Below are 27,245 nucleotides of genomic sequence, written 5' to 3' on the forward strand. Positions count from 1 at the left end.
AGTTGATTTAAAAGAGTTCTTTTTTTAGATGTCTTTTATTTTACAAAGAACAAAAAATAGCGAGAGGAAAATCATCTGAATGAACAGCTAATCTCCTTCTGACAGGAGGACAGTTAGCAACCCTGTAATTAAGTATAAAAATTAAAACTTACGTACAGCCCAAAAACAAAACTTGAATATGAAAGGATGGTTAGTGTTGTTCTTTTGTACAAAAGTATAAAGGACAATATTATTCCAAAAAGCACTTAAGGCTTAAAGGAAATTTTTGTGAAAAAGAAACGCAAAACAAAACAGATACAAATATGGACAAATATTTTAAATGTTATGTTTTTATAAATGTTATTTTGACAGAAAACTACAGGAAAATAAAAATGAGCAACCTGTGACTGTTCTTTAATGGGAAGAGTGTTTTTGTGTCTTTTGGTCACAAAACCACTTAATACTAGGAATGATGCTGGAGAGATGGGATCCTCCTAGCAGGTTCAGCAACACATGATTTCTCTGAACTGACTCTGATTGTTTTGGCATGTCACATAACAATGACTATACTATTCTGAATGTGTTATAAATATTAGTATAACTATCATCTACATACTAGAATGCCTTCACATTTTTTGATACACACAGACTTTCATATTTAATATTTTAGAAGGAACAATATCGCTAGCATGGAAGTTATTTCACGGCACACCTATCCCCCATCCTGTGGCACACCAGCGTTCACAGAACCCAGGTTGGGAAATGCTGCCATAGAGTGACTAACCCGGGGGTTCCCTCGTTAGGGGAGCTGACTTGGGGCAGGATTCTGAGCTGCTGATTTCAACAGCCCTTGGAGAGCAGTGTCAGAGACGGGCGACTTTCAAAATAAGTGTTTGAAACGGGCTAAAAAGGCACGAGCCTGCAGCAGCTCCATCGCCTTCCAGGCCTGGGCCTGTCACACCCCAACCTCGACCGCACTGGGATAAGCCGGATGCAGCCCACATCCCCTCGTCCTCTGCTGCTGTGCTCTCACCCACATTCCCTTGGCAGCTTCCAAGCAGATCTGTCCTCCCTTCCCCGCTCAGTGAGGGCAAATGGCCAGCCCATGCCCTGCTCCACAACCCCGGGCTGTGGCTGGGGGCCAGGCTGAGCCCCCACTCCAGGGCTTAAATGCTCATGGTGTTTCCCAGAGCCCCCATCCCGTCCTATAAAACCTCGAGGACCCAGCAGGGGCTCCAGGCTTCAGCAGCTGGGCTGGGGGGAGCTCGGGGCAGTGGGGCCAGGGTTCAGTGTGGGGAAAGGGGTCCGAAGTTCTGAACTCTGCAGGGCTGGGAGGTGCCAGGCTCGGGACTTTGGCCCTGGGTGTGAAATATTTACTGGAGCTCTGGTCCGGACAGCTCTGGCTGAGCTGAATCTCTGCCCATCTGGCAGCTCCCTGCACGGGGGTGGTGCTGACCTAGTTTCCCGTCTGGGTGTTTGTTGACTCTGCTCTGGCCTGGCTCCCCCTCAGGTCCAGCCCTGCTTTTTTGGGGGTGGGATGGAGGAGCCAGCGGCCTGGCAGGAGGGTGAATGTGTAACCACAGGCAGGACGCCCAGCGGTGAGGCTGGTTGCCTGGGAGCTAAGAGCCAAGAGTCAGGGGCCGTGCAGGGCCGGACGATATTTCCCTGCCCGCTGGGCTGGCAGCAGGACAGGAGCCCATCTGAGGAGCTGCGTCTGCAGGCGGCCCAAGCCCCTTGCACTCCTGGCCTGAGGCGGTTGCAGGATGAGGCTCTGGCTGCTGGGAGCCTTGGCTGCCGCGCTCGCCATCGTGGCAATGGCCGGGGCCGACCCGGGGGGCTCGACGGAGGCAGATGAAGCAGGAGGAGAGGAGGTCGGTGCTGTGTGGGACCAGCCAGGCCTGAGCAGTGAGGGGGGCTGGGGGAAGAGGGGCGCGAGGAACCAGACCCATCGAATCACAAGGGGATCAGCTTTGACGGTACTCGAAGGGCAGCCGAGCGGGACATGTAGTGGTGCTGGCCGGGCGTTGAGCCAGCGAGGGGCAGACGCACTCCCAGGCCTGAGCCCAGGGGCGCCGGCTCCTCGCCCACTTGCTCTGGGAACGCCTCCAGCAACAGCCTGGCTGCCTTCAGCCTGCTCGCCCCTCCTTGCCAGCCCACAGGCTTTGCTGCACCCCCCGGACAGCTCGTCCGGCTGCACCACTGGCCTGCCCGGGGCATGGGCCATGCCGGGGAAGCAGTCGGCTGGCAACCAAGCACCAGTCCATCACCGCCCACTGCAATCCCACCCGCAGTTTGTGTGTGTGTGTGTGTGTGTATTCAGTGCTGTCATGTGTGTTCAGTGCTGTTGTGTGTGTGTGTTCAATGCTGTTATGTGTGTATGTTCAGTGCTGTTGTGTGTGTGTTCAGTGCTGTTGTGTGTATGTTCAGTGCTGTCATGTGTGTGTTCAGTGCTGTCGTGTGTGTGTTCAATGCTGTTATGTGTGTATGTTCAGTGCTGTCGTGTGTGTGTTCAGTGCTGTTGTGTGTGTGCATTCAGTGCTGTCGTGTGTGTGTTCAGTGCTGTCATGTGTGCGTTCAGTGCTGTTGTGTGTGTGCATTCAGTGCTGTCATGTGTGTGTTCAGTGCTGTCGTGTGTGTGTGTGTTCAATGCTGTTATGTGTGTATGTTCAGTGCTGTCGTGTGTGTGTGTGCAGTGCCGTTGTGTGTGTGCATTCAGTGCTGTCGTGTGTGTGTGTGCAGTGCTGTTGTGTGTGTGCATTCAGTGCTGTCGTGTGTCTGTGTGTGTGTGTGTTGAGTGCTTATGCTCCAAAAATCTATTAGTCTGCAAGGTGCCACAGCACTTCTTGCTGTTTTTGAAGACACAGACCAACATGGACCCCCCTGCAAATGATGAGGGGGCTGGAGCACATGCCCACGAGGAGAGGCTGAGAGATTTGGGTTTACTTAGCGTACAGAAGAGAAGCGCACTCTGTGTGTGTGTGGGGGTGGGGATTTGACAGCAGTGTGCAACTTTCTGAGGGGGGCTCTAAAGAGGACAGAGAGAAACTGTTGTCGGTGGTGGCAGGTGGCAGGACAAGGCGCAATGGTCTGAAGTTACAGAAGGGGAGGTGTAAGGTGGATCTAAGGAAAAACTCTTTCCCCAGGCGGGTGGTGACGCACTGGGATGCGTTGCCTGGGGAGGTGGTGGACTCTCCATCCCTGGAGGATTTTAAGTCGTGGCTGGACAAAGCCCCGGCTGGGATGATTTAGTTGGGGTTAATCCTACTCTGAGCAGGGGCTGGACTCGATGACCTCCTGAGGTCCCTTCCAGCCCCAGGAGCCTGTGGTTTTCAGGGTGCATGTAGGGCTGCCCAGGCTGGCTGTGGTTGAGGATTAGTCCCCCTGCTGCCCTCACAGGCTGGCTGATACCCTTCCCCTCCCTGCCGCTGCTGGCGGCTCTGCCGAACACATCCATGTGACTGTGGGTGCTTTCCTTGGGCAGATCCCCATCCCCCTTGCGCAGGGACAGGCTTGTGCAATGGGCTGGCAGCTCATCAGGGACTTGGTGAAGCCCGGACAGGGCTGGAGGTGGAGAAATGAGATGGGGTGAGCCCTTTCCTGCACCCCACGCAGCCTTTTCCACTCCCCCAAGTTTGTTCACACGCCTCAGCCCTCCAGGCTGGGGCACACGCCAGCAGCTCATGAATCCCCTTCCACCGTCTGCTGCTGTTTTAGTCCCACTGTTATCCCACAGTCCTGCCTGGAGTCTCCATGCTGCCCTGCTGACAAGAGCAAAGCCAGGCTGGGGCTCACTGCAGGAACTTGCGCTAACATATTTATGCATGGAGCAAGTCTGACTCTGCCCATAGCTGCTTTGCATGGCCTGAAACCGTGTTGGTGTGTGAGCCGCCTGGTCAGGACGTTTCCCTGCTGAGAGAGATTGGAACTGGGGCAGGAGATAAGGAAAAGGAATTCAGCCTGGCACAGTGGATGTGAAAATGGAGAGGGAGTGAAAACCCACAGCAAACCAAAGCTGCCCCTCCAGGGCATGAACACCGTTTCCTGCTTAGCTCACTTGGCTTCCATGTCCTACAGCTGGGAACCGTACTGGGACCTCTCTGCCCCCTCACAGCCCCCAGCCACCTGGCCCAGGGGCCAACACTGGTGCTGGGGCCCTGCATCCTGGTGCTGAGCCCTGAGCCAGCTCTCAGCTCTCATCCTCTCTGTGCAGAATCTAGAGGCACCAGCGAGAGCCAGGAGACAAGTGGAGAAGCCGCGACGCCCCAGAGTCCGACCAACGAGGAGACCAGGCTCCCTGACTTTCCTGAGGCCCAGCAAGGTGCAGGTGGGGTTCCCAGCTGCCTGATCCCTGAAAATCAAAAACCTTTCCCCGTCTGCCTCCCCCGCCCTGTCTGGTCCCTCTCCCATTTGTCAGTGGCCACCCTCACTCCTGTTGATCATCCCCCATCCCCTAGGACTCAGCTGCTGCCTGCAGAGCTTGTCTGGAGGAGCAGACGCAGAGCTGACCCACTTACCCCAGTGGGCACAGCAGGGGTCAGTCCCTGCGCGAGGGTTGGGGTGGGGAAATCGGGACACAGCAGAGCAGGAGGAAGGTCTCTAGTGCGAGGAGCCAGGGCAGGGCAAAGCAGAGCAGATTCAATCTGGAAGCTAGAGGACTGGGTGGGGAAACTGGAGCACAGCAGGAAGGAGGAGACTGACTAATCCCACCGCCCCACATGACCCCAGTCCTGACTTTGGACTCTGAGCTGGGAGTAGCCGGTTCTCCCCATCAGACTGGTGGGGCTGGAAAACAGGAAGCTGCAAAGCAGAGCTGCTGTTCCAGGCTCCAGCTGCAGCTGCTGCTCTTCCTGACCCGGGTGATGGAGGTGGGTCACTGCAGGGAAATGGCCTTTGAGCATCTGCACAGCTGTGCTGGTCATCGGCCGTCAGGTTCCCTTTCCAACCAGACGCTCCTGTTGAAATCCAGAGCCCGGGAACCCTCGGGGGAGGAGAACCTGGACCCCCTGCGCAGTAGATGAAGATGAGCCATGGACCCCATCTGCCTGGCCCACGCCCAGGGAGGCGGGAAGGGAGGCACTGAGGGGAACTGGCAGGTTGGCAGGCAGGGCACAGGGAGTCATAGAGCAAAGCAGCCACTATCCCACTAATTCATGGTGTGAGTCAATCCTGTGAGCGCTGCACTGTGAGCAGATGGCTTCCCCATCCCTTCCAGGGGCCCAGAATAGGTCAGTCTCCCCAGACTTCCCTCTGTCAACATCCTGGTCTGGGGGGGTGCGGGGGCAGGGGAAGCCAGGAGGGCGAGAGCCCCACATCCCTTCTCCTGTTGTCATCTCTGGGGAAGATTTCCTCCGAAGTGTGCGACCCAGACCACAAGGTGGAAAAGGAAATCCCTGAGCCCAGTTACACTAATACCTCACCTGGCCACGGTCAACAGATGCCCCAGTGTACAGAGACATGGGCGAGCCCCACATCTCCATTGCAGAAAGCGACCTCCAACCCCTCAGCCCCCCAGGGAAGGATTTCCCAGGGCAGGCCCTGTGGAAGGCTGCCTTAACACTACCCAGTCAAGACGCCCTTGCAAGGCCTGGCACAGGAGATGGGAGAGGTTGCAACTGCTTTGGAGGATAGGGTCATAATTCAAAAGGATCTGGATAAACTGGAGAAATGGGCTGAGGTAAACAGGATGAAGCTTAATAAGGACAAATGCAAAGTGCTCCACTTGGGAAGGAACAAGCAGTGTCACATATACGGAATGGGAAAAGACTGCCTAGGAATGAGTACAGCAGAAAGGGATCTGGGGGTTATAGTGGACCACAAGCTAAATATGAGTCAACAGTGTGATGATGTTGCAAAAAAAGCAAACATGATTCTGGGATGCATTAACAGGTGTGTTGCGAACAAGACACAAGAAGTCATTCTCCCGCTCTACTCTGCGCTGGTCAGGCCTCAGCTGGAGTATTGTGTCCAGTTCTGGGCACCGCAGTTCAAGAAAGATGTGGAGAAATTAGAGAGGGTCCAGAAAAGAGCAACAAGAATGATTAAAGGTCAAGAGAATGTGACCTATGAGGAAAGGCTGAAAGAACTGGGCTTGTTTAGTTTGGAAAAGAGAAGATCGAGGGGGGACATGATAGCAGTTTTCAGGTATCTAAAAGGGAGTCATAAGGAGGAAGGAGAGAACTTGTTCTTCTTGGCCTCTGAGGATAGAACAAGAGGCAATGGGCTTAAACTGCAGCAAGGGAGGTTTAGGTTGGACATTAGGAAAAAGTTCCTAACTGTCAGGGTGGTCAAGTACTGGAATAAGTTGCCAAGGGAGGTTGTGGAATCTGCATCGCTGGAGATGTTTAAGAAGAGGTTAGATAGATGTCTATCAGAGATGGTTTAGGCAGTACTTGGTCCTGCCATTGGGGCAGGGGCCTGGACCCGATGGCCTCTCGAGGTCCCTTCCAGTCCTTGTGTTCTATGAGTCTATGCTCAGAGCAGAGCCTGTGTCTGCACTGGCGCTCGATCGATCGACAAACGTTTGTTATTCATGGGTACTTGGCCCCCTGCCCACGAAGGACAAAGCTTTGCTGGGGCTCGGGAAGGAGAAATCCAATGAGGCGACCGTGCTCCGGCGGGTGGGAGGACTTTGTGAGCACACGTGGTGATACACAGGGTTCCCGCGGGCTGAGGTTTAGCAAGGGGTCTGTGTCCCCACAGCCGTGCTGTTAACAGCTGCATAGCGCAGACACGGCCTCTGCGGGCAGCACTGCAGGGTGCAGGTGACGTGAGGGCGATGGGAGCTCGGATCGGCCCCAGGGAGTGCAGGGAATAGCGCTGCCTTGGTGCCAGGGGACGGCCCAGATGCTTTGCATCTCTGCCTCCTCGTACCCTGTGCCTGGCTTCCTGCTTGGCATCGCCCTGCCCTGCCAGCTCAGCGAGTGCGCCCCGGCCCACAACGGACTCTGCTCGGTGGCTCCCTGGGACTGGGAAGTCGGCTGGTGAAAAGGCGGACTGGCCACGAGACGCGGTCCTAACTGCTGAATCCTCCCCTTGGAGCATCTGCACAGCTGTGCTGGTCGTTGGCCGTCAGGTTCCCTTTCCAACCGGATGCTCCGGTCGAAATCCAGGCCCAGGAGCCCTCAGGGGAGGAGGAGGTGGACCCCCTGAGCAGCAGATGAAGATGGGCCATGGACCCCAGCTGTCTGGCCCATGCCCAGGGAGGTACTGAGGGGAAGTGGCAGATTGGCAGGCAGGGCACAGTGGGTCACAGAGCAAAGCACACAGTAACCTGCTAAGTCGTAGCGTCTCCCTTTCCCTTCTCGCTGCGCTCGCCCATCCCCACTGCCCCGGGGGCGGCTCTCCCACGGGTGCCTGTGCTGTGTGCGGTGCCAATGCCCAGAACTCCTGGCAGGGCTCAGGGAGAGGGCACGAGCCATTCTCACAACCCCACTGTGGCTGCGTCCCTGGGGGGGCGGGGGCGGAGCTGCCTCTGCCCCTGGACTCAGGTCTTGTGCACGTGGGGAGCCAGTGTGTGGCACGCCAGGGTGTGAGTTCCTGGCACACTAGCCTGGTGCACAGCGACCGGCTGTGGGGGCTGCGCTGCTGCATGCTGTTCCGCTCGGCGCTGTGATCCGCCCGTCCCTTCCTCACCAGTGTCAGCGCGAGAACAGGGAGGGGCCTTCCCTGGTCAGGGGGCAGAGATCCCAGCTGCCCCTCTGGGAACTCAACGCCATGGTTCCTGCTTAGTTCACTCCGCTGCCATGTCCTACAGCTCGCAACAGCACCAGGACCTCTCTGCCCGCCACAGGTCTCAGCCGCCCGGCACTGGTGCTGGGGACCTGCATCCTGGTGCTGATCCCTGAGCCGGCTCTCAGCTCTCATCTTCTCTGTGCAGAATCTAGAGGCACCAGCGAGAGCCAGGAGACAAGTGGAGAAGCCGCAACGCCCCCGAGTCCGACCAACGAGGAGACCAGGCTCTCTGACTGTCCTAAGGCCCAGCAAGGTGCAGGTGGGGTTCCCAGCTGTCTGATCCCTAAAAACCCACCACCCTTCTCCCCCCTGACACCCTGCCTGGCTCCCTGCCCCATCTATCTTTCCCACCCCTACTCCCGTCAGTCACTCCCTCATCTCCCAGGACTGCTGGGCTGGAGGAGCTGAGGCACAGCTGGGGTCAGTCCCTGCAGTGAGGGGTGGGGTGGGGAAATGCACAGCCTGTGTCTATAATTGGTGCTTGGTGGACTCATGTGAGGAGCCAGGCAAAGCAGAGCAGGTTCAAGCCTGGGAGCTAGCGGACTGGGTGGGAAAACGGGTACCCCAGGAGGGGGGGGCAAACTGGCTACTCTCCCTACCCCCTGCATGACCCCAGTACAGATTTTGGAGCCCGAGCTGGGAGCAGCAGTTCTCCCCATCAGACTGGTGGGGTTGGAAAACAGGCAGCAGCAGAGCAGAGCCGCTATTCCAGGCTCCAGCCCCTGCTCTTCCTGACCCGGGTGATGGAGGTGGGTCACTGCAGGGAAATGGCCTTTGAGCATCTGCACAGCTGCGCAGTAGATGAAGATGAGCCATGGACCCCATCTGCCTGGCCCACGCCCAGGGAGGCGGGAAGGGAGGCACTGAGGGGAACTGGCAGGTTGGCAGGCAGGGCACAGGGAGTCATAGAGCAAAGCAGCCACTATCCCACTAATTCATGGTGTGAGTCAATCCTGTGAGCGCTGCACTGTGAGCAGATGGCTTCCCCATCCCTTCCAGGGACCCAGAATAGGTCAGTCTCCCCAGACTTCCCTCTGCCAACATCCTGGTCTCGGGGGGCGGGTGCGGGGGCAGGGGAAGCCAGGAGGGCGAGAGCCCCACATCCCTTCTCCTGTTGTCATCTCTGGGGAAGATTTCCTCCGAAGTGTGCGACCCAGACCACAAGGTGGAAAAGGAAATCCCTGAGCCCAGTTACACTAATACCTCACCTGGCCACGGTCAACAGAGGCCCCAGTGTACAGAGACATGGGCGAGCCCCACATCTCCATTGCAGAAAGTGACCTCCAACCCCTCAGCCCCCCAGGGAAGGATTTCCCAGGGCAGGCCCTGTGGAAGGCTGCCTTAACACTACCCAGTCAAGACGCCCGTGCAGGGCCTGGCACAGCAGATGGGAGGGGTTGCATCTTCTTTGGAGGATAGGGTCATAATTCAAAAGGATCTGGATAAACTGGAGAAATGGGCTGAGGTAAACAGGATGAAGTTTAATAAGGACAAATGCAAAGTGCTCCACTTGGGAAGGAACAATCAGTTTCACACATACAGAATGGGAAAGGACTGCCTAGGAATGAGTACAGCAGAAAGGGATCTGGGGGTTATAGTGGACCACAAGCTAAATATGAGTCAACAGTGTGATGCTGTTGCAAAAAAAGCAAACATGATTCTGGGATGCATTAACAGGTGTGTTGCGAACAAGACACGAGAAGTCATTCTCCCGCTCTACTCTGCGCTGGTTAGGCCTCAGCTGGAGTAGTGTGTCCAGTTCTGGGCACCGCAGTTCAAGAAAGATATGGAGAAACTAGAGAGGGTCCAGAAAAGAGCGACAAGAATGATTAAAGATCAAGAGAATGTGACCTATGAAGAAAGGCGGAAAGAACTGGGCTTGTTTAGTTTGGAAAAGAGAAGATTGAGGGGCGACATGATAGCAGTTTTCAGGTATCTAAAAGGGTGTCATAAAGAGGAGGGAGAAAACTTGTTCTTTTTGGCCTCTGAGGATAGAACAAGAGGCAACGGGCTTAAACTGCAGCAAGGGAGGTTTAGGTTGGACATTAGGAAAAAGTTCCTAACTGTCAGGGTGGTCAAACAGTGGAATAAATTGCCAAGGGAGGTTGTGGAATCTCCATCATTGGAGATGTTTAAGAAGAGGTTAGATAGATGTCTATCAGAGATGGTTTAGGCAGTACTTGGTCCTGCCATTGGGGCAGGGGCCTGGACCCGATGGCCTCTCGAGGTCCCTTCCAGTCCTTGTGTTCTATGAGTCTACGCTCAGAGCAGAGCCTGTGTCTGCACTGGCGCTCGATCGATCGACAAACGTTTGTTATTCATGGGTACTTGGCCCCCTGCCCACGAAGGACAAAGCTTTGCTGGGGCCCGAGAAGGAGAAATCCAATGAGGCGACCGTGCTCCGGCGGGTGGGAGGACTTTGTGGGCACACGTGGTGATACACAGGGTTCCCGCGGGCTGAGGTTTAGCAAGGGGTCTGTGTCCCCACAGCCGTGCTGTTAACAGCTGCATAGCAAAGACCTGGCCTCTGCGGGCAGCACTGCAGGTTGCAGGTGATGTGAGGGCGATGGGAGCTCGGATCGGCCCCAGGGAGTTCAGGGAATAGCGCTGCCTTGGTGCCAGGGGACGGCCCAGATGCTTTGCATCTCTGCCTCCTCGTACCCTGTGTCTGGCTTCCTGCTTGGCACCACCCTGCCCTGCCAGCTGAGCGAGTGCGCCCCGGCCAACAGCGGACTCTGCTCGGTGGCTCCCTGGGACTGGGAAGTCAGCTGGTGAAAAGGCGGACTGGCCACGAGACGCGGTCCTAACTGCTGAATCCTCCCCTTGGAGCATCTGCACAGCTGTGCTGGTCGTTGGCCGTCAGGTTCCCTTTCCAACCGGATGCTCCGGTCAAAATCCAGGCCCAGGAGCCCTCAGGGGAGGAGGAGGTGGACCCCCTGAGCAGCAGATGAAGATGGGCCATGGACCCCAGCTGTCTGGCCCATGCCCAGGGAGGTACTGAGGAGAAGTGGCAGATTGGCAGGCAGGGCACAGTGGGTCACAGAGCAAAGCACACAGTAACCTGCTAAGTCGTAGCGTCCCCCTTTCCCTTCTCGCTGCGCTCGCCCATCCCCACTGCCCCGGGGGCGGCTCTCCCACGGGTGCCTGTGCTGTGTGCGGTGCCAATGCCCAGAACTCCTGGCAGGGCTCAGGGAGAGGGCACGAGCCATTCTCACAACCCCACTGTGGCTGCGTCCCTGGGGGGGCGGGGGCGGAGCTGCCTCTGCCCCTGGACTCAGGTCTTGTGCACGTGGGGAGCCAGTGTGTGGCACGCCAGGGTGTGAGTCCCTGGCACACTAGCCTGGTGCACAGCGACCGGCTGTGGGGGCTGCGCTGCTGCACGCTGTTCCGCTCGGCGCTGTGATCCGCCCGTCCCTTCCTCACCAGTGTCAGCGCGAGAACGGGGAGGGGCCTTCCCTGGTCAGGGGGCAGAGATCCCAGCTGCCCCTCTGGGAACTCAACGCCATGGTTCCTGCTTAGTTCACTCCGCTGCCATGTCCTACAGCTCGCAATGGCACCAGGACCTCTCTGCCCCCCACAGGTCCCAGCCGCCCGGCAGTGGTGCTGGGGCCCTGCATCCTGGTGCTGAGCCCTGAGCTGGCTCTCAGCTCTCATCTTCTCTGTGCAGAATCTAGAGGCACCAGCGAGAGCCAGGAGACAAGTGGAGAAGCCGCAACGCCCCCGAGTCCGACCAACGAGGAGACCAGGCTCACTGACTGTCCTAAGGCCCAGCAAGGTGCAGGTGGGGTTCCCAGCTGTCTGATCCCTAAAAACCCACCACCCTTCTCCCCCCTGACACCCTGCCTGGCTCCCTGCCCCATCAATCTTTCCCACCCCTACTCCCGTCAGTCACTCCCTCATCTCCCAGGACTGCTGGGCTGGAGGAGTTGAGGCACAGCTGGGGTCAGTCCCTGCAGTGAGGGGTGGGGTGGGGAAATGCACAGCCTTTGTCTATAATTGGTGCTTGGTGGACTCTTGTGAGGAGCCAGGCAAAGCAGAGCAGGTTCAAGCCTGGGAGCTAGCGGACTGGGTGGGAAAACGGGTACCCCAGGAGGGGGGGCAAACTGGCTACTCTCCCTACCCCCTGCATGACCCCAGTACAGATTTTGGAGCCCGAGCTGGGAGCAGCAGTTCTCCCCATCAGACTGGTGGGGTTGGAAAACAGGCAGCAGCAGAGCAGAGCCACTATTCCAGGCTCCAGCCCCTGCTCTTCCTGACCCGGGTGATGGAGGTGGGTCACTGCAGGGAAATGGCCTTTGAGCATCTGCACAGCTGTGCTGGTCATCGGCCGTCAGGTTCCCTTTCCAACCAGACGCTTCTGTCGAAATCCAGAGCCCGGGAACCCTCGGGGGAGGAGAACCTGGACCCCCTGCGCAGTAGATGAAGATGAGCCATGGACCCCATCTGCCTGGCCCACGCCCAGGGAGGCGGGAAGGGAGGCACTGAGGGGAACTGGCAGGTTGGCAGGCAGGGCACAGGGAGTCATAGAGCAAAGCAGCCACTATCCCACTAATTCATGGTGTGAGTCAATCCTGTGAGCGCTGCACTGTGAGCAGATGGCTTCCCCATCCCTTCCAGGGGCCCAGAATAGGTCAGTCTCCCCAGACTTCCCTCTGCCAACATCCTGGTCTGGGGGGGTGCGGGGGCAGGGGAAGCCAGGAGGGCGAGAGCCCCACATCCCTTCTCCTGTTGTCATCTCTGGGGAAGATTTCCTCCGAAGTGTGCGACCCAGACCACAAGGTGGAAAAGGAAATCCCTGAGCCCAGTTACACTAATACCTCACCTGGCCACGGTCAACAGATGCCCCAGTGTACAGAGACATGGGCGAGCCCCACATCTCCATTGCAGAAAGTGACCTCCAACCCCTCAGCCCCCCAGGGAAGGATTTCCCAGGGCAGGCCCTGTGGAAGGCTGCCTTAACACTACCCAGTCAAGACGCCCTTGCAGGGCCTGGCACAGGAGATGGGAGGGGTTGCAACTGCTTTGGAGGATAGGGTCATAATTCAAAAGGATCTGGATAAACTGGAGAAATGGGCTGAGGTAAACAGGATGAAGCTTAATAAGGACAAATGCAAAATGCTCCACTTGGGAAGGAACAAGCAGTGTCACACATACAGAATGGGAAAGGACTGTCTAGGAATGAGTACAGCAGAAAGGGATCTGGGGGTTATAGTGGACCACAAGCTAAATATGAGTCAACAGTGTGATGCTGTTGCAAAAAAAGCAAACGTGGTTCTGGGATTCATTAACAGGTGTGTTGTGAACAAGACACGAGAAGTCATTCTCCCGCTCTACTCTGCGCTGGTTAGGCCTCAGCTGGAGTAGTGTGTCCAGTTCTGGGCACCGCAGTTCAAGAAAGATGTGGAGAAATTAGAGAGGGTCCAGAAAAGAGCGACAAGAATGATTAAAGGTCAAGAGAATGTGACCTATGAGGAAAGGCTGAAAGAACTGGGCTTGTTTAGTTTGGAAAAGAGAAGATTGAAGGGGGACATGATAGCGGTTTTCAGGTATCTAAAAGGGTGTCATAAAGAGGAGGGAGAAAGCTTGTTCTTTTTGGCCTCTGAGGACAGAACAAGAGGCAACGGGCTTAAACTGCAGCAAGGGAGGTTTAGGTTGGACATTAGGAAAAAGTTCCTAACTGTCAGGGTGGTCAAGTACTGGAATAAGTTGCCAAGGGAGGTTGTGGAATCTCCATCGCTGGAGATATTTAAGAAGAGGTTAGATAAATGTCTATCAAAGGTGGTTTAGACAGTACTTGGTCCTGCCATTGGGGCAGGGGCCTGGACCCGATGGCCTCTCGAGGTCCCTTCCAGTCCTTGTGTTCTACGAGTCTATGCTCAGAGCAGAGCCTGTGTCTGCACTGGCGCTCGATCGATCGACAAACGTTTGTTATTCATGGGTACTTGGCCCCCTGCCCACGAAGGACAAAGCTTTGCTGGGGCTCGGGAAGGAGAAATCCAATGAGGCGACCGTGCTCCGGCGGGTGGGAGGACTTTCTGGGCACACGTGGTGATACACAGGGTTCCCGCGGGCTGAGGTTTAGCAAGGGGGCTGTGTCCCCACAGCCGTGCTGTTAACAGCTGCATAGCGCAGACACGGCCTCTGCGGGCAGCACTGCAGGGTGCAGGTGACGTGAGGGCGATGGGAGCTCGGATCGGCCCCAGGGAGTGCAGGGAATAGCGCTGCCTTGGTGCCAGGGGACGGCCCAGATGCTTTGCATCTCTGCCTCCTCATACCCTGTGCCTGGCTTCCTGCTTGGCACCGCCCTGCCCTGCCAGCTCAGCGAGTGCGCCCCGGCCCACAGCGGACTCTGCTCGGTGGCTCCCTGGGACTGGGAAGTCAGCTGGTGAAAAGGCGGACTGGCCACGAGACGCGGTCCTAACTGCTGAATCCTCCCCTTGGAGCATCTGCACAGCTGTGCTGGTCGTTGGCCGTCAGGTTCCCTTTCCAACCGGATGCTCCGGTCGAAATCCAGGCCCAGGAGCCCTCAGGGGAGGAGGAGGTGGACCCCCTGAGCAGCAGATGAAGATGGGCCATGGACCCCAGCTGTCTGGCCCATGCCCAGGGAGGTACTGAGGGGAAGTGGCAGATTGGCAGGCAGGGCACAGTGGGTCACAGCGCAAAGCACACAGTACCCTGCTAAGTCGTAGCGTCCCCCTTTCCCTTCTCGCTGCGCTCGCCCATCCCCACTGCCCCGGGGGCGGCTCTCCCACGGGTGCCTGTGCTGTGTGCGGTGCCAATGCCCAGAACTCCTGGCAGGGCTCAGGGAGAGGGCACGAGCCATTCTCACAACCCCACTGTGGCTGCGTCCCTGGGGGGGCGGAGCTGCCTCTGCCCCTGGACTCAGGTCTTGTGCATGTGGGGAGCCAGTGTGTGGCACGCCAGGGTGTGAGTTCCTGGCACACTAGCCTGGTGCACAGTGACCGGCTGTGGGGGCTGCGCTGCTGCACGCTGCTCCGCTCGGCGCTGTGATCCGCCCGTCCCTTCCTCACCAGTGTCAGCGCGAGAACGGGGAGGGGCCTTCCCTGGTCAGGGGGCAGAGATCCCAGCTGCCCCTCTGGGAACTCAACGCCATGGTTCCTGCTTAGTTCACTCCGCTGCCATGTCCTACAGCTCGCAATGGCACCAGGACCTCTCTGCCCCCCACAGGTCCCAGCCGCCCGGCAGTGGTGCTGGGGCCCTGCATCCTGGTGCTGAGCCCTGAGCTGGCTCTCAGCTCTCATCTTCTCTGTGCAGAATCTAGAGGCACCAGCGAGAGCCAGGAGACAAGTGGAGAAGCCGCAACGCCCCCGAGTCCGACCAACGAGGAGACCAGGCTCACTGACTGTCCTAAGGCCCAGCAAGGTGCAGGTGGGGTTCCCAGCTGTCTGATCCCTAAAAACCCACCACCCTTCTCCCCCCTGACACCCTGCCTGGCTCCCTGCCCCATCAATCTTTCCCACCCCTACTCCCGTCAGTCACTCCCTCATCTCCCAGGACTGCTGGGCTGGAGGAGTTGAGGCACAGCTGGGGTCAGTCCCTGCAGTGAGGGGTGGGGTGGGGAAATGCACAGCCTGTGTCTATAATTGGTGCTTGGTGGACTCTTGTGAGGAGCCAGGCAAAGCAGAGCAGGTTCAAGCCTGGGAGCTAGCGGAGTGGGTGGGAAAACGGGTACCCCAGGAGGGGGGGCAAACTGGCTACTCTCCCTACCCCCTGCATGACCCCAGTACAGATTTTGGAGCCCGAGCTGGGAGCAGCAGTTCTCCCCATCAGACTGGTGGGGTTGGAAAACAGGCAGCAGCAGAGCAGAGCCGCTATTCCAGGCTCCAGCCCCTGCTCTTCCCACCCCTAGGGGGCGGAGGTGGGTCTCTGCAGGGAACTGGCCATTGAGCATCTGTGCAGCTGTACTGGCCACAGGTGGCCAGGTCCCCTTTCCAACCAGCTGCTCCTGTTGAAATCCGGAGCCTTGCAACTATCAGGGGAGGAGATGCTGGACCCTGTGAGCAGCAGAGGAAGATGGGCCATGGACCCCAGCTGTCTGGTCCATGCCCTGGGAGTTGGGAGGGAGTTATTGAGGGGAATCGGTGGCTCGGCAGGCAGGGCACAGGGGACCACAGAGCAAAGCAGCCACAGCCGTGTTATCCTGTGGTGCATGGCTGTCCCGTGAGCACCACCGTGTGAGTTCCCGTCTTCTCTGTGCAGACTTTAGAGGCACCAGCGAGAGCCAGGAGGTAAGTGGGGAGGCAGCCGCGCCCCAGAGCCAGACCAAAGAAGAGACCAGGCTCCCTGATGTTACTAAGTGCGAAGGTGCAGACAGGGTTCCCAGGTGTCTGATCTCTGGAGACCGAGCTCCTTTTCCTGCCCCCTCCCCGAGGCCCTGCCCTGCCTGTCCCCACCCCGCCTCCCTTTCTGCCCAGAAAGCTCCAGAGCACCTTGGGAAAGCCCATTTCAGAAGCCCCTGGGCAGCCCACGGATCCTGTTGCAGAGCGGGGAGGTGTCTCTATCGCAGATCTCAGCTCCTGGCACGCTGCTGAGAGGCCTGCAAGGCAGCCCAGGGAAGGGAAAGCTTCTTTCAGTCACCAGGGGAGACAAAATGGCAAACTCAGCACCCAGCCACCCCACGATGGAGCCCTGGCTCCAAGTTACCAGCTGAATTCCTGCCAGCAGGACAGCTCTGCAGCGGGAAATGAGCTTAGCGAGGGGCTGGTGCCCGAAGCAGAGCTCACCACCCCACCCGGCCTTGTGCTTCCCATGGCCACCCAGCGATCGCCCCACAGGGCAGTGCTAACCCTGTCCTTCTGCGGGCCCTGCATTTGGCACGGAGAGCCAGGAGGAGTGCTGAGAGGCATCCCCAGCCGCGACCCAGACCGCGGCCTGTGGGCGACTCACCGTACAACAATGGCTTGCATGACTTTTCTTGCTTTCCTGGCCAGTTGGAGCCCCCAGGTGTGGTATGAGAAGAGGTGGGTGGGAGCTGGGAGCTCCATAGTAACTAATGAGGAGGGTTCCTGCGACAGTCTAGTAAAGAGGAGAGGGCGGGAGTTGATAAAATCCAGGTGAGGTCTGATGAGAAACAGACAAGTGAAGAAGAATTCCATTCAGTCACATCGGGTAATGGCAGAGAGCTAAAGTGGCACGTTTTTAAAGCACTGATAGACGAATGCTACAAATCAGGTGGGTGAACTAGACAGCCCTGTATTAATGAGGATATCGCTATAATAGACATCACAGAAACTTGGTGGAATGAGGATATTCAATGGGCCACAGTAATAGCAAGGCACAAACTATGCTGGAAGGACAGAGCAGGTCGTGCTCGTGGGGCTGGGGCACCATATGTGAAAAAAGCAGAGAATCAAACCATGTCAAAATTGTCAGTGAACCAAATGGTACCATAGATGCTCTCTGGATGGTAATTTTGTGCTGTAACAGTAAGAATAGAGCAGTAGAATATATTACTGACCACCTGACCTGGATGGTGATAGTGACTGTGAAATGCTCAGGGAGATTAGAGAGAGACTATAAAAATAAAAAAATAATAGTGGGGGATTTCAACTGTCCCCATATTGACTGGGTACACTTGCCCTCAGGACGGGATGCAGAGATAAACATTCTTGACAGCCTAAATGATTGCTTCTTGGAGCAGCTGGTTCTGGAACCCACAAGAGGAGAAGCAATTCTTGATTTAGTCCTAAGTGGAGCACAGGGTCTGGTCCAGGAGGTGACTAGAGCTGGAACACTTGGAAATAGTTAATTAATACAATTTAACATCCCTGTGGTGGGCAAAACACCTCAGAAGCCCAACAATGTGGTATTTAATTTCAGACAGGGGAACGACACAAATGAGGAGGTTCATTAAATAAAGGTTAGAAGTTTCAGTGCCAAAAGCAAAATCCCGTCGTGGAAACTTTTCAAAGACACCACAGTAGAGGCTTAAAGCAATAGATACCTCAAGCTAAAAAATGAAAACCCTAGTAAGAGACAAAGAAAGTGGCCTCGTGGCTTAACACCCGGGTGAAAAAACCAGCAAGGGATACAAGGCATTGTTGAAAAAGTGGAAGTTAAATCCCGGTGGGGAAAATTGAAAGGCACATAAACACTGTCATATGAAGCTTAAAAATGTAATTTGGAAGGCCACAATTAACGTGCAGAGCAGCTAGCCGAAACCTCAAAGCAACAGCAAACAAAACAATTAAAAAAAGAAGAAAAGGACATCAGAAGCAGGCAGCCTGCGAAACAAACTCCCTCCCAGGACCGTAGGCAGGTAGGCCAGGGCGTTTGGATGGGGGAGGGATGGGGCTCCTGGGTCCCACCAGCGAAGAAACCCCTGTGCCTGGCCCAGCCAGCTGACTTGGGAGTGCAGGGTTTGTGCTCTTTCATTTCTGCGTAGGTCTGTGGATGCAAGGGACAGCACGGGCCCCCGGGCCTTCCCACATGGCAGGATCAGAGAACCCGAGCTCCCTCCAGGCCTGGACATCTGGAGCAGCCCTGCAGCCTGCGTCCACTAGCGCAGCCATGGGGGTACATCAGCTAGCACAGGCCAGCCCTGGGGGCTGCAGTGGCTAGCACAGGGCAGCCGTGGGGGTGCAGTGGCTAGCACAGGGCAGCCGTGGGGGTGCAGTGGCTAGCACAGGGCAGCTGTGGGGATGCAGTGGCTAGCACAGGGCAGCCGTGGGGGTTTAGCTGCTGTATAAAGAGATCTGTCGAGGCCAGAGGCTCTGTTACAGACCCACTGTAACCACAGCTTTCCGGATGCCCGTGCCCCTGCCTGCTGCGGGTTTTCTTTGGTGCGTTCCACGGGTGCACGAACCCCCTCTTCAGGGAGGTCAACCTGCTGGTCCCGTCCCTTCTGCCCCTCCCCAAAAAAACCCCACTCCACTTGAGAAGCCCTGAGCGCGGTCCCGGCCCTCCCCACGCCACTGGTTGGCCCCAGCACTGGCATGAGCCACTGGCTCAATCCCCGGGGCTGGCTTAAGTGCCAGCTCCAAAGAATGGACCCGATCCCTTGGGCAGACCTGAGCCCCACATTGGGCCACTTGCCTGATCCTCTGGGCAGCCCAAATCCTGGCTGCCAGTGGGCCTCAGCTCCAGGCTGCTGGCTGCAGCTGAGCCCCTGCCAGCTTCAGGGCTTGGGGAAGGGAGATGGGGCCTTGGGCAGGGCCATCGCCTGGCTTAGGGGAGGTGTAGCCTCCCTGGCCGCTGACGCCTGCCACCCATGGTGTGTTCTAGCCCTGATCCTGTCCAGTAGCTCTCGGCTGCTCTGCTCCCAGCACCGCTGGTGGTCGTGCATCTCACGCAGCAGCACCCGCACCCGCGGGAAGCAGGGAGCTGGGCATGAGGGCTCAGGGTGAGCTGGGCCCACCCGGGGGCTGCTCACCGGCAGCGAGACTGAGGCCCAACCCCACCTCTCTCCTCGCACAGGGGCCTGATGGAGAAGGGAGAGTCAGGAGGGAGGTTGGAAGAACTCAGCCACACACGCTAACGCCCAAGCGGCCCAGGCTCCCCTGCTCGGGCTGCTACAGCCCGCTGGTTTCCAAGGTAAGGGAGAGGCAGAGACCAGCCGGGGAATTCTCAGCCTCAGCATCACTCGAACTGGAGTCTGGGGGCTCCCCTGGCTCTGCAGAACATGCTAAAGCACTGCTGGGACCTGTCTCCTCCATTGGTCAGAGGCCGCATTTCCCAAACCCTTCAGGCCAACGGCTCCAGCCTCAGTGAGGTTCTCCAGACTGAGCGGCACACAGCTGCCCTGTTGCCGTCTACAGAAGGGAGGAAATACAGAGAGAGGGTGAACTAAACAGCTCAACCTGGGTCCCTCTGGGGCAGGGCTGCAAGGCTGCAGAGGGGGGCGAGAGATCCGTGGCAATGTTCCCACCCCTGGGCGGAATAATTGTTATGTGCACCAAGGCCTGTGTGAATGTGCACCACACACATAGCTGTGGGAGCTCTGCCAATCAGCTGGGTGGCATTTGGGATTTTCCCGAGCAGCCGCAAAAGTGCTGAGCTTACAGAGAACACTGCTCAGTGGGGCTCCCTTTGGCTAGCTAGCAAGCCTCCGGGGTCTAGACTTAATCTCACTTATACTGGTGTAAATCAGGAGTAATGCCATTGGCCTAGTGTGACTTTAGTTACCCCAGGGTCTGTCTAGACCAACCATTGGATTACCAGGAGGTTCCCTAGCTTCGCACAGTTGCAACTTTACAGCTTTGTAATATTTTACTTGAAAAAAAATTGTGTGAACAACTTGATGGCCCAACCTCTGAATCTGGCCATGGGCTGCCCAGGTGACTGCAGCTTTATTGACCTGAAAAGTACTGTCAGTATTGACCAGCATGAAGTCAGGGTTAATCGTTACCGCCAGGCACACGTCTTGCTGTTTGCTGAATCACAGAGTTTGTGTCAGCAGTTACATCGTCCTTAATATCTCCAGGACAAGCCCCTGGGTATGTCTAGGGCCTACGAAACCCTTCTCATCCCACCCACCCTTACAAGCATCTAGGTTGTGTCTACATTTGCATTCCTCTTTCGAAAGAGGTATGCAAATGAGGGAAATCAAAAATGCAAATGAGACAAAGATTTGCATATCTGGAACCTCATTTGCGTATTCTTATTTTGAAAGAATCACAGAATCATAGGGTTTGAAGGGAACCTCACGAGGTCATCTAGTCCAGCCCCCTGCTTCAAGCAGGATCAAACCCCTACTAAGTCATCCCAGCCAGGACCTTGTCCAGCTGGGACTTAAAAACCTCAGGGGATGGAGAATCCACCACCTCTCTAGGCAACGAGACTAGCTCTCAAGAGCTTCTTTCAAATGAAGAAAACCAGTGCAGACACTGCTCTTTCGAACGTAAACCCTGGATTCCAAAGCATCCTTCTTCCCATAAAAAAAGGGACGAAGGATTATTTCGAAGATGGGTTTTTACTTTCAAAAGATCAGTGTCTATACTTGTTTTCATCTTTCAAAAGAAGGACATGCAAACGAGGTACCAGATATGCAAACCTATGCTTCATTTGCATGTTCAATTTCCCTCATTTGCATACCTCTTTCAAAAGAGGCATGCAAGTGCAGACACAGCCCTACTGCGTAGACCAGAATAATGTGGGTGGTGTTAGAAGTCTAGGAAAAACAAATCTTTATTTCTTGTGAGCCAATCAGGAGCCAGAGATTTACATATGTATTGGATAGCCTCCCCCATGGGTGCTGGAAACATCTGTGGCGTGGAGCTGCGTGGGGCTATCGCTGTGGATAACAGGCTGGGTTTGTAGGGTAGCACCTCCTTCTGGGAGTGGCCCTCTGTGGACCACAGGAGGCAGCGGTGGGGGGAGTTAGGGGACCGAGGAGGGGGCTGTTACATGCCCCGAAGTGAGCAGTGCTGTGCAAGCCCCAGGGGAGGGCAGCCCCTGCCCTTAGCAGCTGCCAGACCAGCAAACCCCACCCTGAGAGCACAGGACGGGACTCCAGGGCTAGACACTGGTCAGGCCAGAGGACTATGTACTGTCCCCTCCCCTTTCGGGCAGTGTTGCAGGGATGGGGCAGGCGTGACTCTGAGGGGGTTAAAGTCCATGGTCCTTAGCAGGAGACACCAGAGGGGTTCAATATGCATCTCAAGCCCCCTCCCACTCGCGTGATCTGGGAAAATGTCAGGGGCAGCACGTCCCTTCTGGCAGGCACTGCGTCTGGCCACGGCAAAGCAAACGGCCCGTAACCGGGGCGCAGACCCAGCTTTGCTGTGGGGCAGCAGCAAGCCCGTGAGCTGACTGGAACAAGCACCACCCCAGAGGACACGTGGCAGGGCCCCTTGCCTCAGTTTCTCCTCTGCGCCAGGAAAGCCCTCACAGCAGACCTGCTCTCCCTCCCCTCCCAGCCGCTGTGCTGGGTCAGCGAAGACCCAGAGCTCAGTGAGGTGGTCCATGCAGTGCACCCCACCCAGCCGGGGAGGGGACGTCAAGCCAGACCCCAGCTGCTGCACTCCCGGGGGCCATGGCCCACGCACTCCACTCCTGTGTTCTCTGCTGCCCTGTCAGGCTCTGAGGTCCCACCACTCCCCCCCAGGGGCCGCAGGCAACTTCTCCTCCAGCGCAGGCTGGGTGGTGGTGTTCGGGGCAGCCCTGTCCCACACCAGCGCTAAGGCTCAGCACCAGGGCGCTCAGCTCCAGCCATCATGGGGTAAAACAAGGGCTCGCAATGGAGGCTGACGGCTCTGCCTTCGAACGGAGTGGAGGAGATGGCCAGGTAGTACCTAGGCAGAGGGGCTGACAGCTACCACTGGCCCTGGGCCATGGCGTGTGTGCAGGGCCCAATTCTGCACCTCTGGAAGGGGCTGGGTGGGGTTTCTCAGAGCTGTACAGAGCAAGAGGCCCAGTGCTCCACCGATGATTCAAAGGGGCCTGAATCGCCTTTGAATTGCTGAGCCCGGAGGCAGCTCCTCCCTCCCCCCATGGTGGGCCCGTCCGTGGTGGTTGGCATCTCTATGTTGGCTTAGCACAGAGGTTCAGTGTAAGGGAACCCCTCATCCAGGACACGCTCAGTACTCCTCCATTTCCCGCTGCGCAGACAGTCAGATACCAACACTTCATTGCCCTGCATTCTAGCGACCGCGGAAATGATCGAATCCCTGGGCTTAGGGAAAAGTGTCACTACGGCGCTTAAATTAGACAAACCCACCAACTCTGGCGCAGAAGCCACGAGGCACCTCTCACACACCATCGGCAATGTCCCAGCGGGAGGTTAATACACACACTGGCTCAGCTGAGCCATTGGCACCCCATCAGTCAGGCACATCACTCGGAAAATGTTACCCAGCACCAGCCAAACTGCCCAAGGTGGCAAAGCAGCTGCACCCCTGGGCAGAGCGAATGTGTGTGTGGACGCAGACGGCTCCCCAAGCCTCTTCCAGCTCCTCACGCGCTCGTTCAGATGCTGCTCACGCAGGCCTGATGGGGCAGGTTGCAAAGGGAACAAGGCTGGAAACGGGTCTGAACAGATTCGTATTCCTATTTTTGTCTCTCTTGCAAACTCTGCCCAGAGGATGCAGGTCCTTGGCCTCCAGCCGCCCGCCCTCTGCCCCTGCCGGCTCCACTCGCAACATAGGATCTAACCGGGAGCCGGTGGCCTGCCCCAAGGTGCCGCTGCAGGGCTTGGACTCCCGGCAGCCCTCAGAGAGCTGCTGAGCGGGCATGGCAGGGGGAGGGCGGCTTAAACCCACCTGCTGTTTTAGTTTTCCTCTCTCATACCAACAGCTGTTTTCTCGCTGCTCCCATGAGCATCTCTCCCCTGGGGCTGCTGCAGGCCCCAGGGCAAGTTGGGGGGGTGGTTTTCGCCCAGAAGGGGTGTGGTTGAGAGCGGAAGGGGCAGTAAGCTCTCAGCACCACGGCGCTGCCCCACCCCACGTCAAAGGGGCAGCGGCTGGTGCTCCGGCCCCCTGTGAAATGCCGGGCCCTGGAGCAGCAGCCCCCTTTGCCCCCCGTCAATGGGCCTGCACTGGAGCTAAAGGAGCTCTTCAGTGGGCGTCAGCATTATCCCCTCCCTAGGCTGTGCCCAGCCACCCTCCTGCCGTGCAGCGTGTCCTGATGCGCTGCTCTCTCCGCAGGACAACTATCACCAAGTGAGAGTGACAAGGGAGAGCAAGAAACCGCAGCGAGTCAGACCCACCCCCAGCCCTGCTTGGAGGCCTGGCTCCCAGACACGTATAGCTGTGGTACGTAAGAGGGGCAACGGCAGAACGGAGGCGCTCCAGGCGATCGACTGGCCCATTCTGGGATCGACTGGCCGAAGGGAGGGGCAGTGTGCTGGGTGTTTTGGGGAGGCCCCACCAGCCAGGGAGAGGGAAGCAGGTGAGATGCTGGCCCAGGAGGGACAGGACTGAGGTGAACTCCCAGCTCCACAGCCATGGGGCAAACCAGCCCCGCTCCCGACCTGCGTAATGGCCCACAGGGGGGCTTGAACCTGGGACCTCAGGAGCCTCTACCACTGGAGCTAAAGACCAGCTGGCTCCCAGCTCAGGCTTCAGAGGAGACTCATTCTGTCTCTGTGGCAGACTGTAGGTGACCCACCCGAGGTTACACTGCATGGAGGACTGGCAGCCGGTGGGGAGGTGGGCACAGCGTTGAGGCCTGACGGCAGCTGGGGGGGAAGCCTCGTTCAAGGGGTGTCTGTGCCGTAGCTGGGAAGGTGCCGTCCTGCCCCGCTGCCTGGGGAGACAGACTCGCCTGGGCTCTGCTAGCGCTCGTGCAGTAAGAAGAGCCCTGTGGATGGTGCAGTGTGGGTGGGGGCTCAGGCTACCCCCCCATCCAAGCCCACCCAACCCCCTGGGCCTCAGCCGCTACCAGCACAGTAATGGCCACGCTGCTATTTTTAGCGCACTCGCTCGAGCAGAGCAGGGCCAGCCTGTCTCTGCAGCTGTGGTGTGGCCCTGCCAGGGCCCCGGGGCACCTGCCCTGGGGCAGCCGAGGCGAAATCGTGCTCTGCCACTGCAGGGGCAGGACGGCGCTTACTCTCGCGTGCGCCCCCCCGGCCTTGCCCCCAGCTGCCCTGGGAACCCCGCTGTGGCTTCGGGTGCCACTGAGCGACAAACCCTAAGCTACGGCCTCCCCGTGCCTGGCCCCCCAACCCGCCCCTCTCCTCCTGCAGCAGCACCAGCACCAGCACCAGCAGCTTCCAGACAGCCCACAAGAGGAAATCAAGGACAAGCTCCCTGCCTCCGAGCACCTGCCGTGCGCCGGCTGCCAGGTGAGAGGCGGCCTCGCCTTGGGGCACGGCCGGCAGTAACTGGGGAGGCAGGAGCGTGAGCGGGGACGTCTCCGGCACCCTTCCTCTTCCTGGCAAACACAGCTCACCCTAGAGCCAGCCATTCTGTAGCACCCTAGAGACCCACCCATTAGGGGGCCGTGAGCTGTCGTGGGTACGGCTCATTTGGGTCAGGGCCGAGGTGACCGTAATTCTGAAGGTAAAAAGGGGACAGCCTGGGGCTCCTCCGAGCTGCCTGCCGCTTGCAGGGCTGGCCAGAGCTGCCTGGGACGGACCCTACCCTGCACTGCCGGGGGCTGGTGCTGCCCCCCCAGGCTGACTGCAGCCGGGCCTGGACTTTCTCTGGGGCAGGGGCTGACCCCTGAGCTCTGCACCACCGGGAGCACACCCAGCCTGCTCAGTCCAACGTTTGCTCCTGCCAGGCAGTCAGCAGGTTTTGTCCAATAAAAACAGAAGGAAGTTGGGGTGTCCAAGGCAGAGCCCGGCCAGACCAGGCAGTAGGGTCACAGCCAGAGCCATCCTGTCCGTGGGGCAAAGTGGGGCGGCAGCCCTGCCAGTTCCAGGGGCCCTGTGGCAGCTGCCCCGACCCATCCTGTGGAGGAGAGGGGGAGGATTAGCTGGGGTAGGGGACGGCAGCTGCAGAGGTTCGCCCCCCCTATCAGCACTCTCCCCTCCTGGCTCACTGAGCCCGACTTCTCCAGGGACAGCTGGCAGCCTGCAGCAGGGAAGCGAGCCCAGTGGGTCAGGAGGGTGGGGCTGAGGCACGTGTGGGGAGGGAGGCTGTGGGGAGGATTGTCCACCGCCTGCCCCTGCCCCACAGAATCTCTGGCCAGGCTGGTCAGGGAGGAGGCCGGGGTCAGGACCGGGGGCAGAGCAGGGAAGGGGAAGGACCTATGGAGGGGAGGGGTTGCCCCAGGCCCCGCCCCCTTGGAGCAGCCCTGCTCACACTACTGGGGAAGGACAAGCATGATGGACAGGGTGGAGGGGTGGGATGGCCGCAGAATGGTGTGGAGAAAGCGAATGCAGAAAAGTTATTTACTTGTTCCCATAATATAAGAACTAGAGGACACCAAATAAAATTAATGGGTAGTAGGTTCAAAACTAATAAAAGAAAGTTTTTCTTCACACAGCGCACAGTCAACCTGTGGAACTCCTTGCCGGAGGAGGCTGTGAAGGCCAGGACTCTAACAGAGTTTAAAACAGAGCTTGATAAATTTTTGGAGGTTAGGTCCATAAATGGCTATTAGCCAGGGGTAAAGTATGGTGCCCGTAGCCTTTAGTCAAAGGCTGGAGACAGATGGCAGGAGACAAATCGCTTGATCATTGTCTTCGGTTCACCTCCTCTGGGGCACCTGGCACCGGCCACTGTCAGCAGACAGGATACTGGGCTGGATGGACCTTTGGTCTGACCCAGTATGGCCGTTCTTCTGTTCCCATAACAATGGCAGGGAAGGATCGGTACTGCTGCTGCTTTCCATAGGGGCTCTGGCAGTCCTGTCACAGCCTCATCTGTAGTGGGCCGCCCAGGGAGCTGCCCTGGGAGGGGGCCTGGCTTTGCGCCCCAGAAGTGGCAGGGCCAAGGGCAGAAGGGGCAGGGCCAACGGCAGTCAGCCCTCAGCACCCCCCACCCCACCTGACAGCCGCAGGCAGCTGGTGCAGCGCTGCTGGGGTGTGTCGCAGGGGCCCGGTGCGCCAGCTGCTGCAGCTGCCAAGGTCGCAGTGGTGGCAGCTGGAGCTCTGGGCCCCTTTGAAGGACCAGGCCCGGGGTGGGGGGCCTGGCACTGGGGAAACGTGCGGCAGAGCTGCCAGCGTGGCGCTGTCCCTGGCAGAACCGCCGCCGCACAGAGACGGTGAGCGAGTCCCCGGCTGGCAGGGAGGGCCACAGGCGTGGCGCAGGGCCGAAGGGACGGCTTCCCTGCCCAATAAATGCCGGTGATCTCCAGCTGCTTAGCCAGCGCTGCCTGGGCTCAGAGCACAGCATGGATAGCCATGACCACATCCCCCCGAGTCTGCCGGCCGCAGCTGGGCCAGTGTTATCGCCATGAGACAGTGGGGGAAACTGAGGCACCCTGCCTCCACTCTCCCTCCTCTGCCCAAAGAGCAGGGGCCACGTGTGCTGGGACTCCCTCCCCAGCCTGTCCGCGGGAAGCAAGGCGCCCCGGCGGGGAGAGGACCCCAGCGGTCAGCTTGCTGTCTCTCTGGTGCAGGAGGGGGGCCCTGCGGAGGGAAGCTCCAGGAGCAGGAGGGAAGAGGAGCGGCCCTCGGCGGCGAAGCGCAAAGGCCGGCAGAGAGCGAGAGACCGGCTGAGCTGCCGGGGCTGTTATTCCAGCCTCACGCTGCAGGGCCAGCCCGCCCCCCAGAGAGAAGAGGGCAGCCGCTCTGAGGCGGACGGAGGAGCAACTGGAAATTAACTGCCGCACCCCCCTGAGCCGGAGCGCGTCCGGGTCTCGCTTCCCTGGTGTAGCCTGGAGCCTGGTATCTCCCCTCCCCTGGCCCTGGGGGTCAGTTAAACCGAACCTGGGTCCTAACCCTCCCTCCCCCTCCAGCTGACCCAGACGCACCCGCCTTATCCCGCCGTAGGGCTGGCGTGCAGCCACGGCCCTTCCTCCGAGTCCTGCATGCACACAGCTCCCCACTCCCAGCCTCACTCCCCGTAACAGAGCGGTCGAGGAATGCGGCCGCATGCAGGACGGGCTGTCCCTGGGGACCCCCGGGGCTCCCACGGCACCATGCCAAGGCAGAGAGATTAAGATGCAATTAAAGCTGATTATAAAGA

General features: G+C 58.2%; 1 protein-coding gene across 4 annotated transcripts; it reads left to right on the plus strand.

The window, feature by feature from the left end:
- Positions 1-1,554: 1,554 nt before the first annotated feature.
- On the plus strand, positions 1,555-27,245 carry LOC142008214 (uncharacterized). 4 transcript variants are annotated; one of them, XM_074985347.1, is made up of 9 exons: positions 1,557-1,850; positions 4,190-4,303; positions 7,856-7,969; positions 11,378-11,491; positions 14,986-15,099; positions 19,147-19,263; positions 23,313-23,420; positions 24,356-24,451; positions 26,677-27,245. In XM_074985347.1, the coding sequence occupies exons 1-9, from the start codon at positions 1,743-1,745 to the stop codon at positions 26,878-26,880; spliced, it is 1,089 nt and encodes a 362-aa protein (XP_074841448.1). In that variant the 5' UTR covers positions 1,557-1,742; the 3' UTR covers positions 26,881-27,245. The 4 variants fall into 4 exon arrangements, with proteins under 4 accessions (XP_074841450.1, XP_074841448.1, XP_074841449.1 ...); XM_074985346.1 differs by having other exon boundaries at positions 1,559-1,850; positions 24,353-24,451; XM_074985349.1 differs by lacking the exon at positions 19,147-19,263 and having other exon boundaries at positions 1,555-1,850.

This window comes from Carettochelys insculpta, chromosome 2, assembly GCF_033958435.1.
Source record: "Carettochelys insculpta isolate YL-2023 chromosome 2, ASM3395843v1, whole genome shotgun sequence".
Classification (NCBI taxonomy): Eukaryota; Metazoa; Chordata; order Testudines; family Carettochelyidae; genus Carettochelys; species Carettochelys insculpta.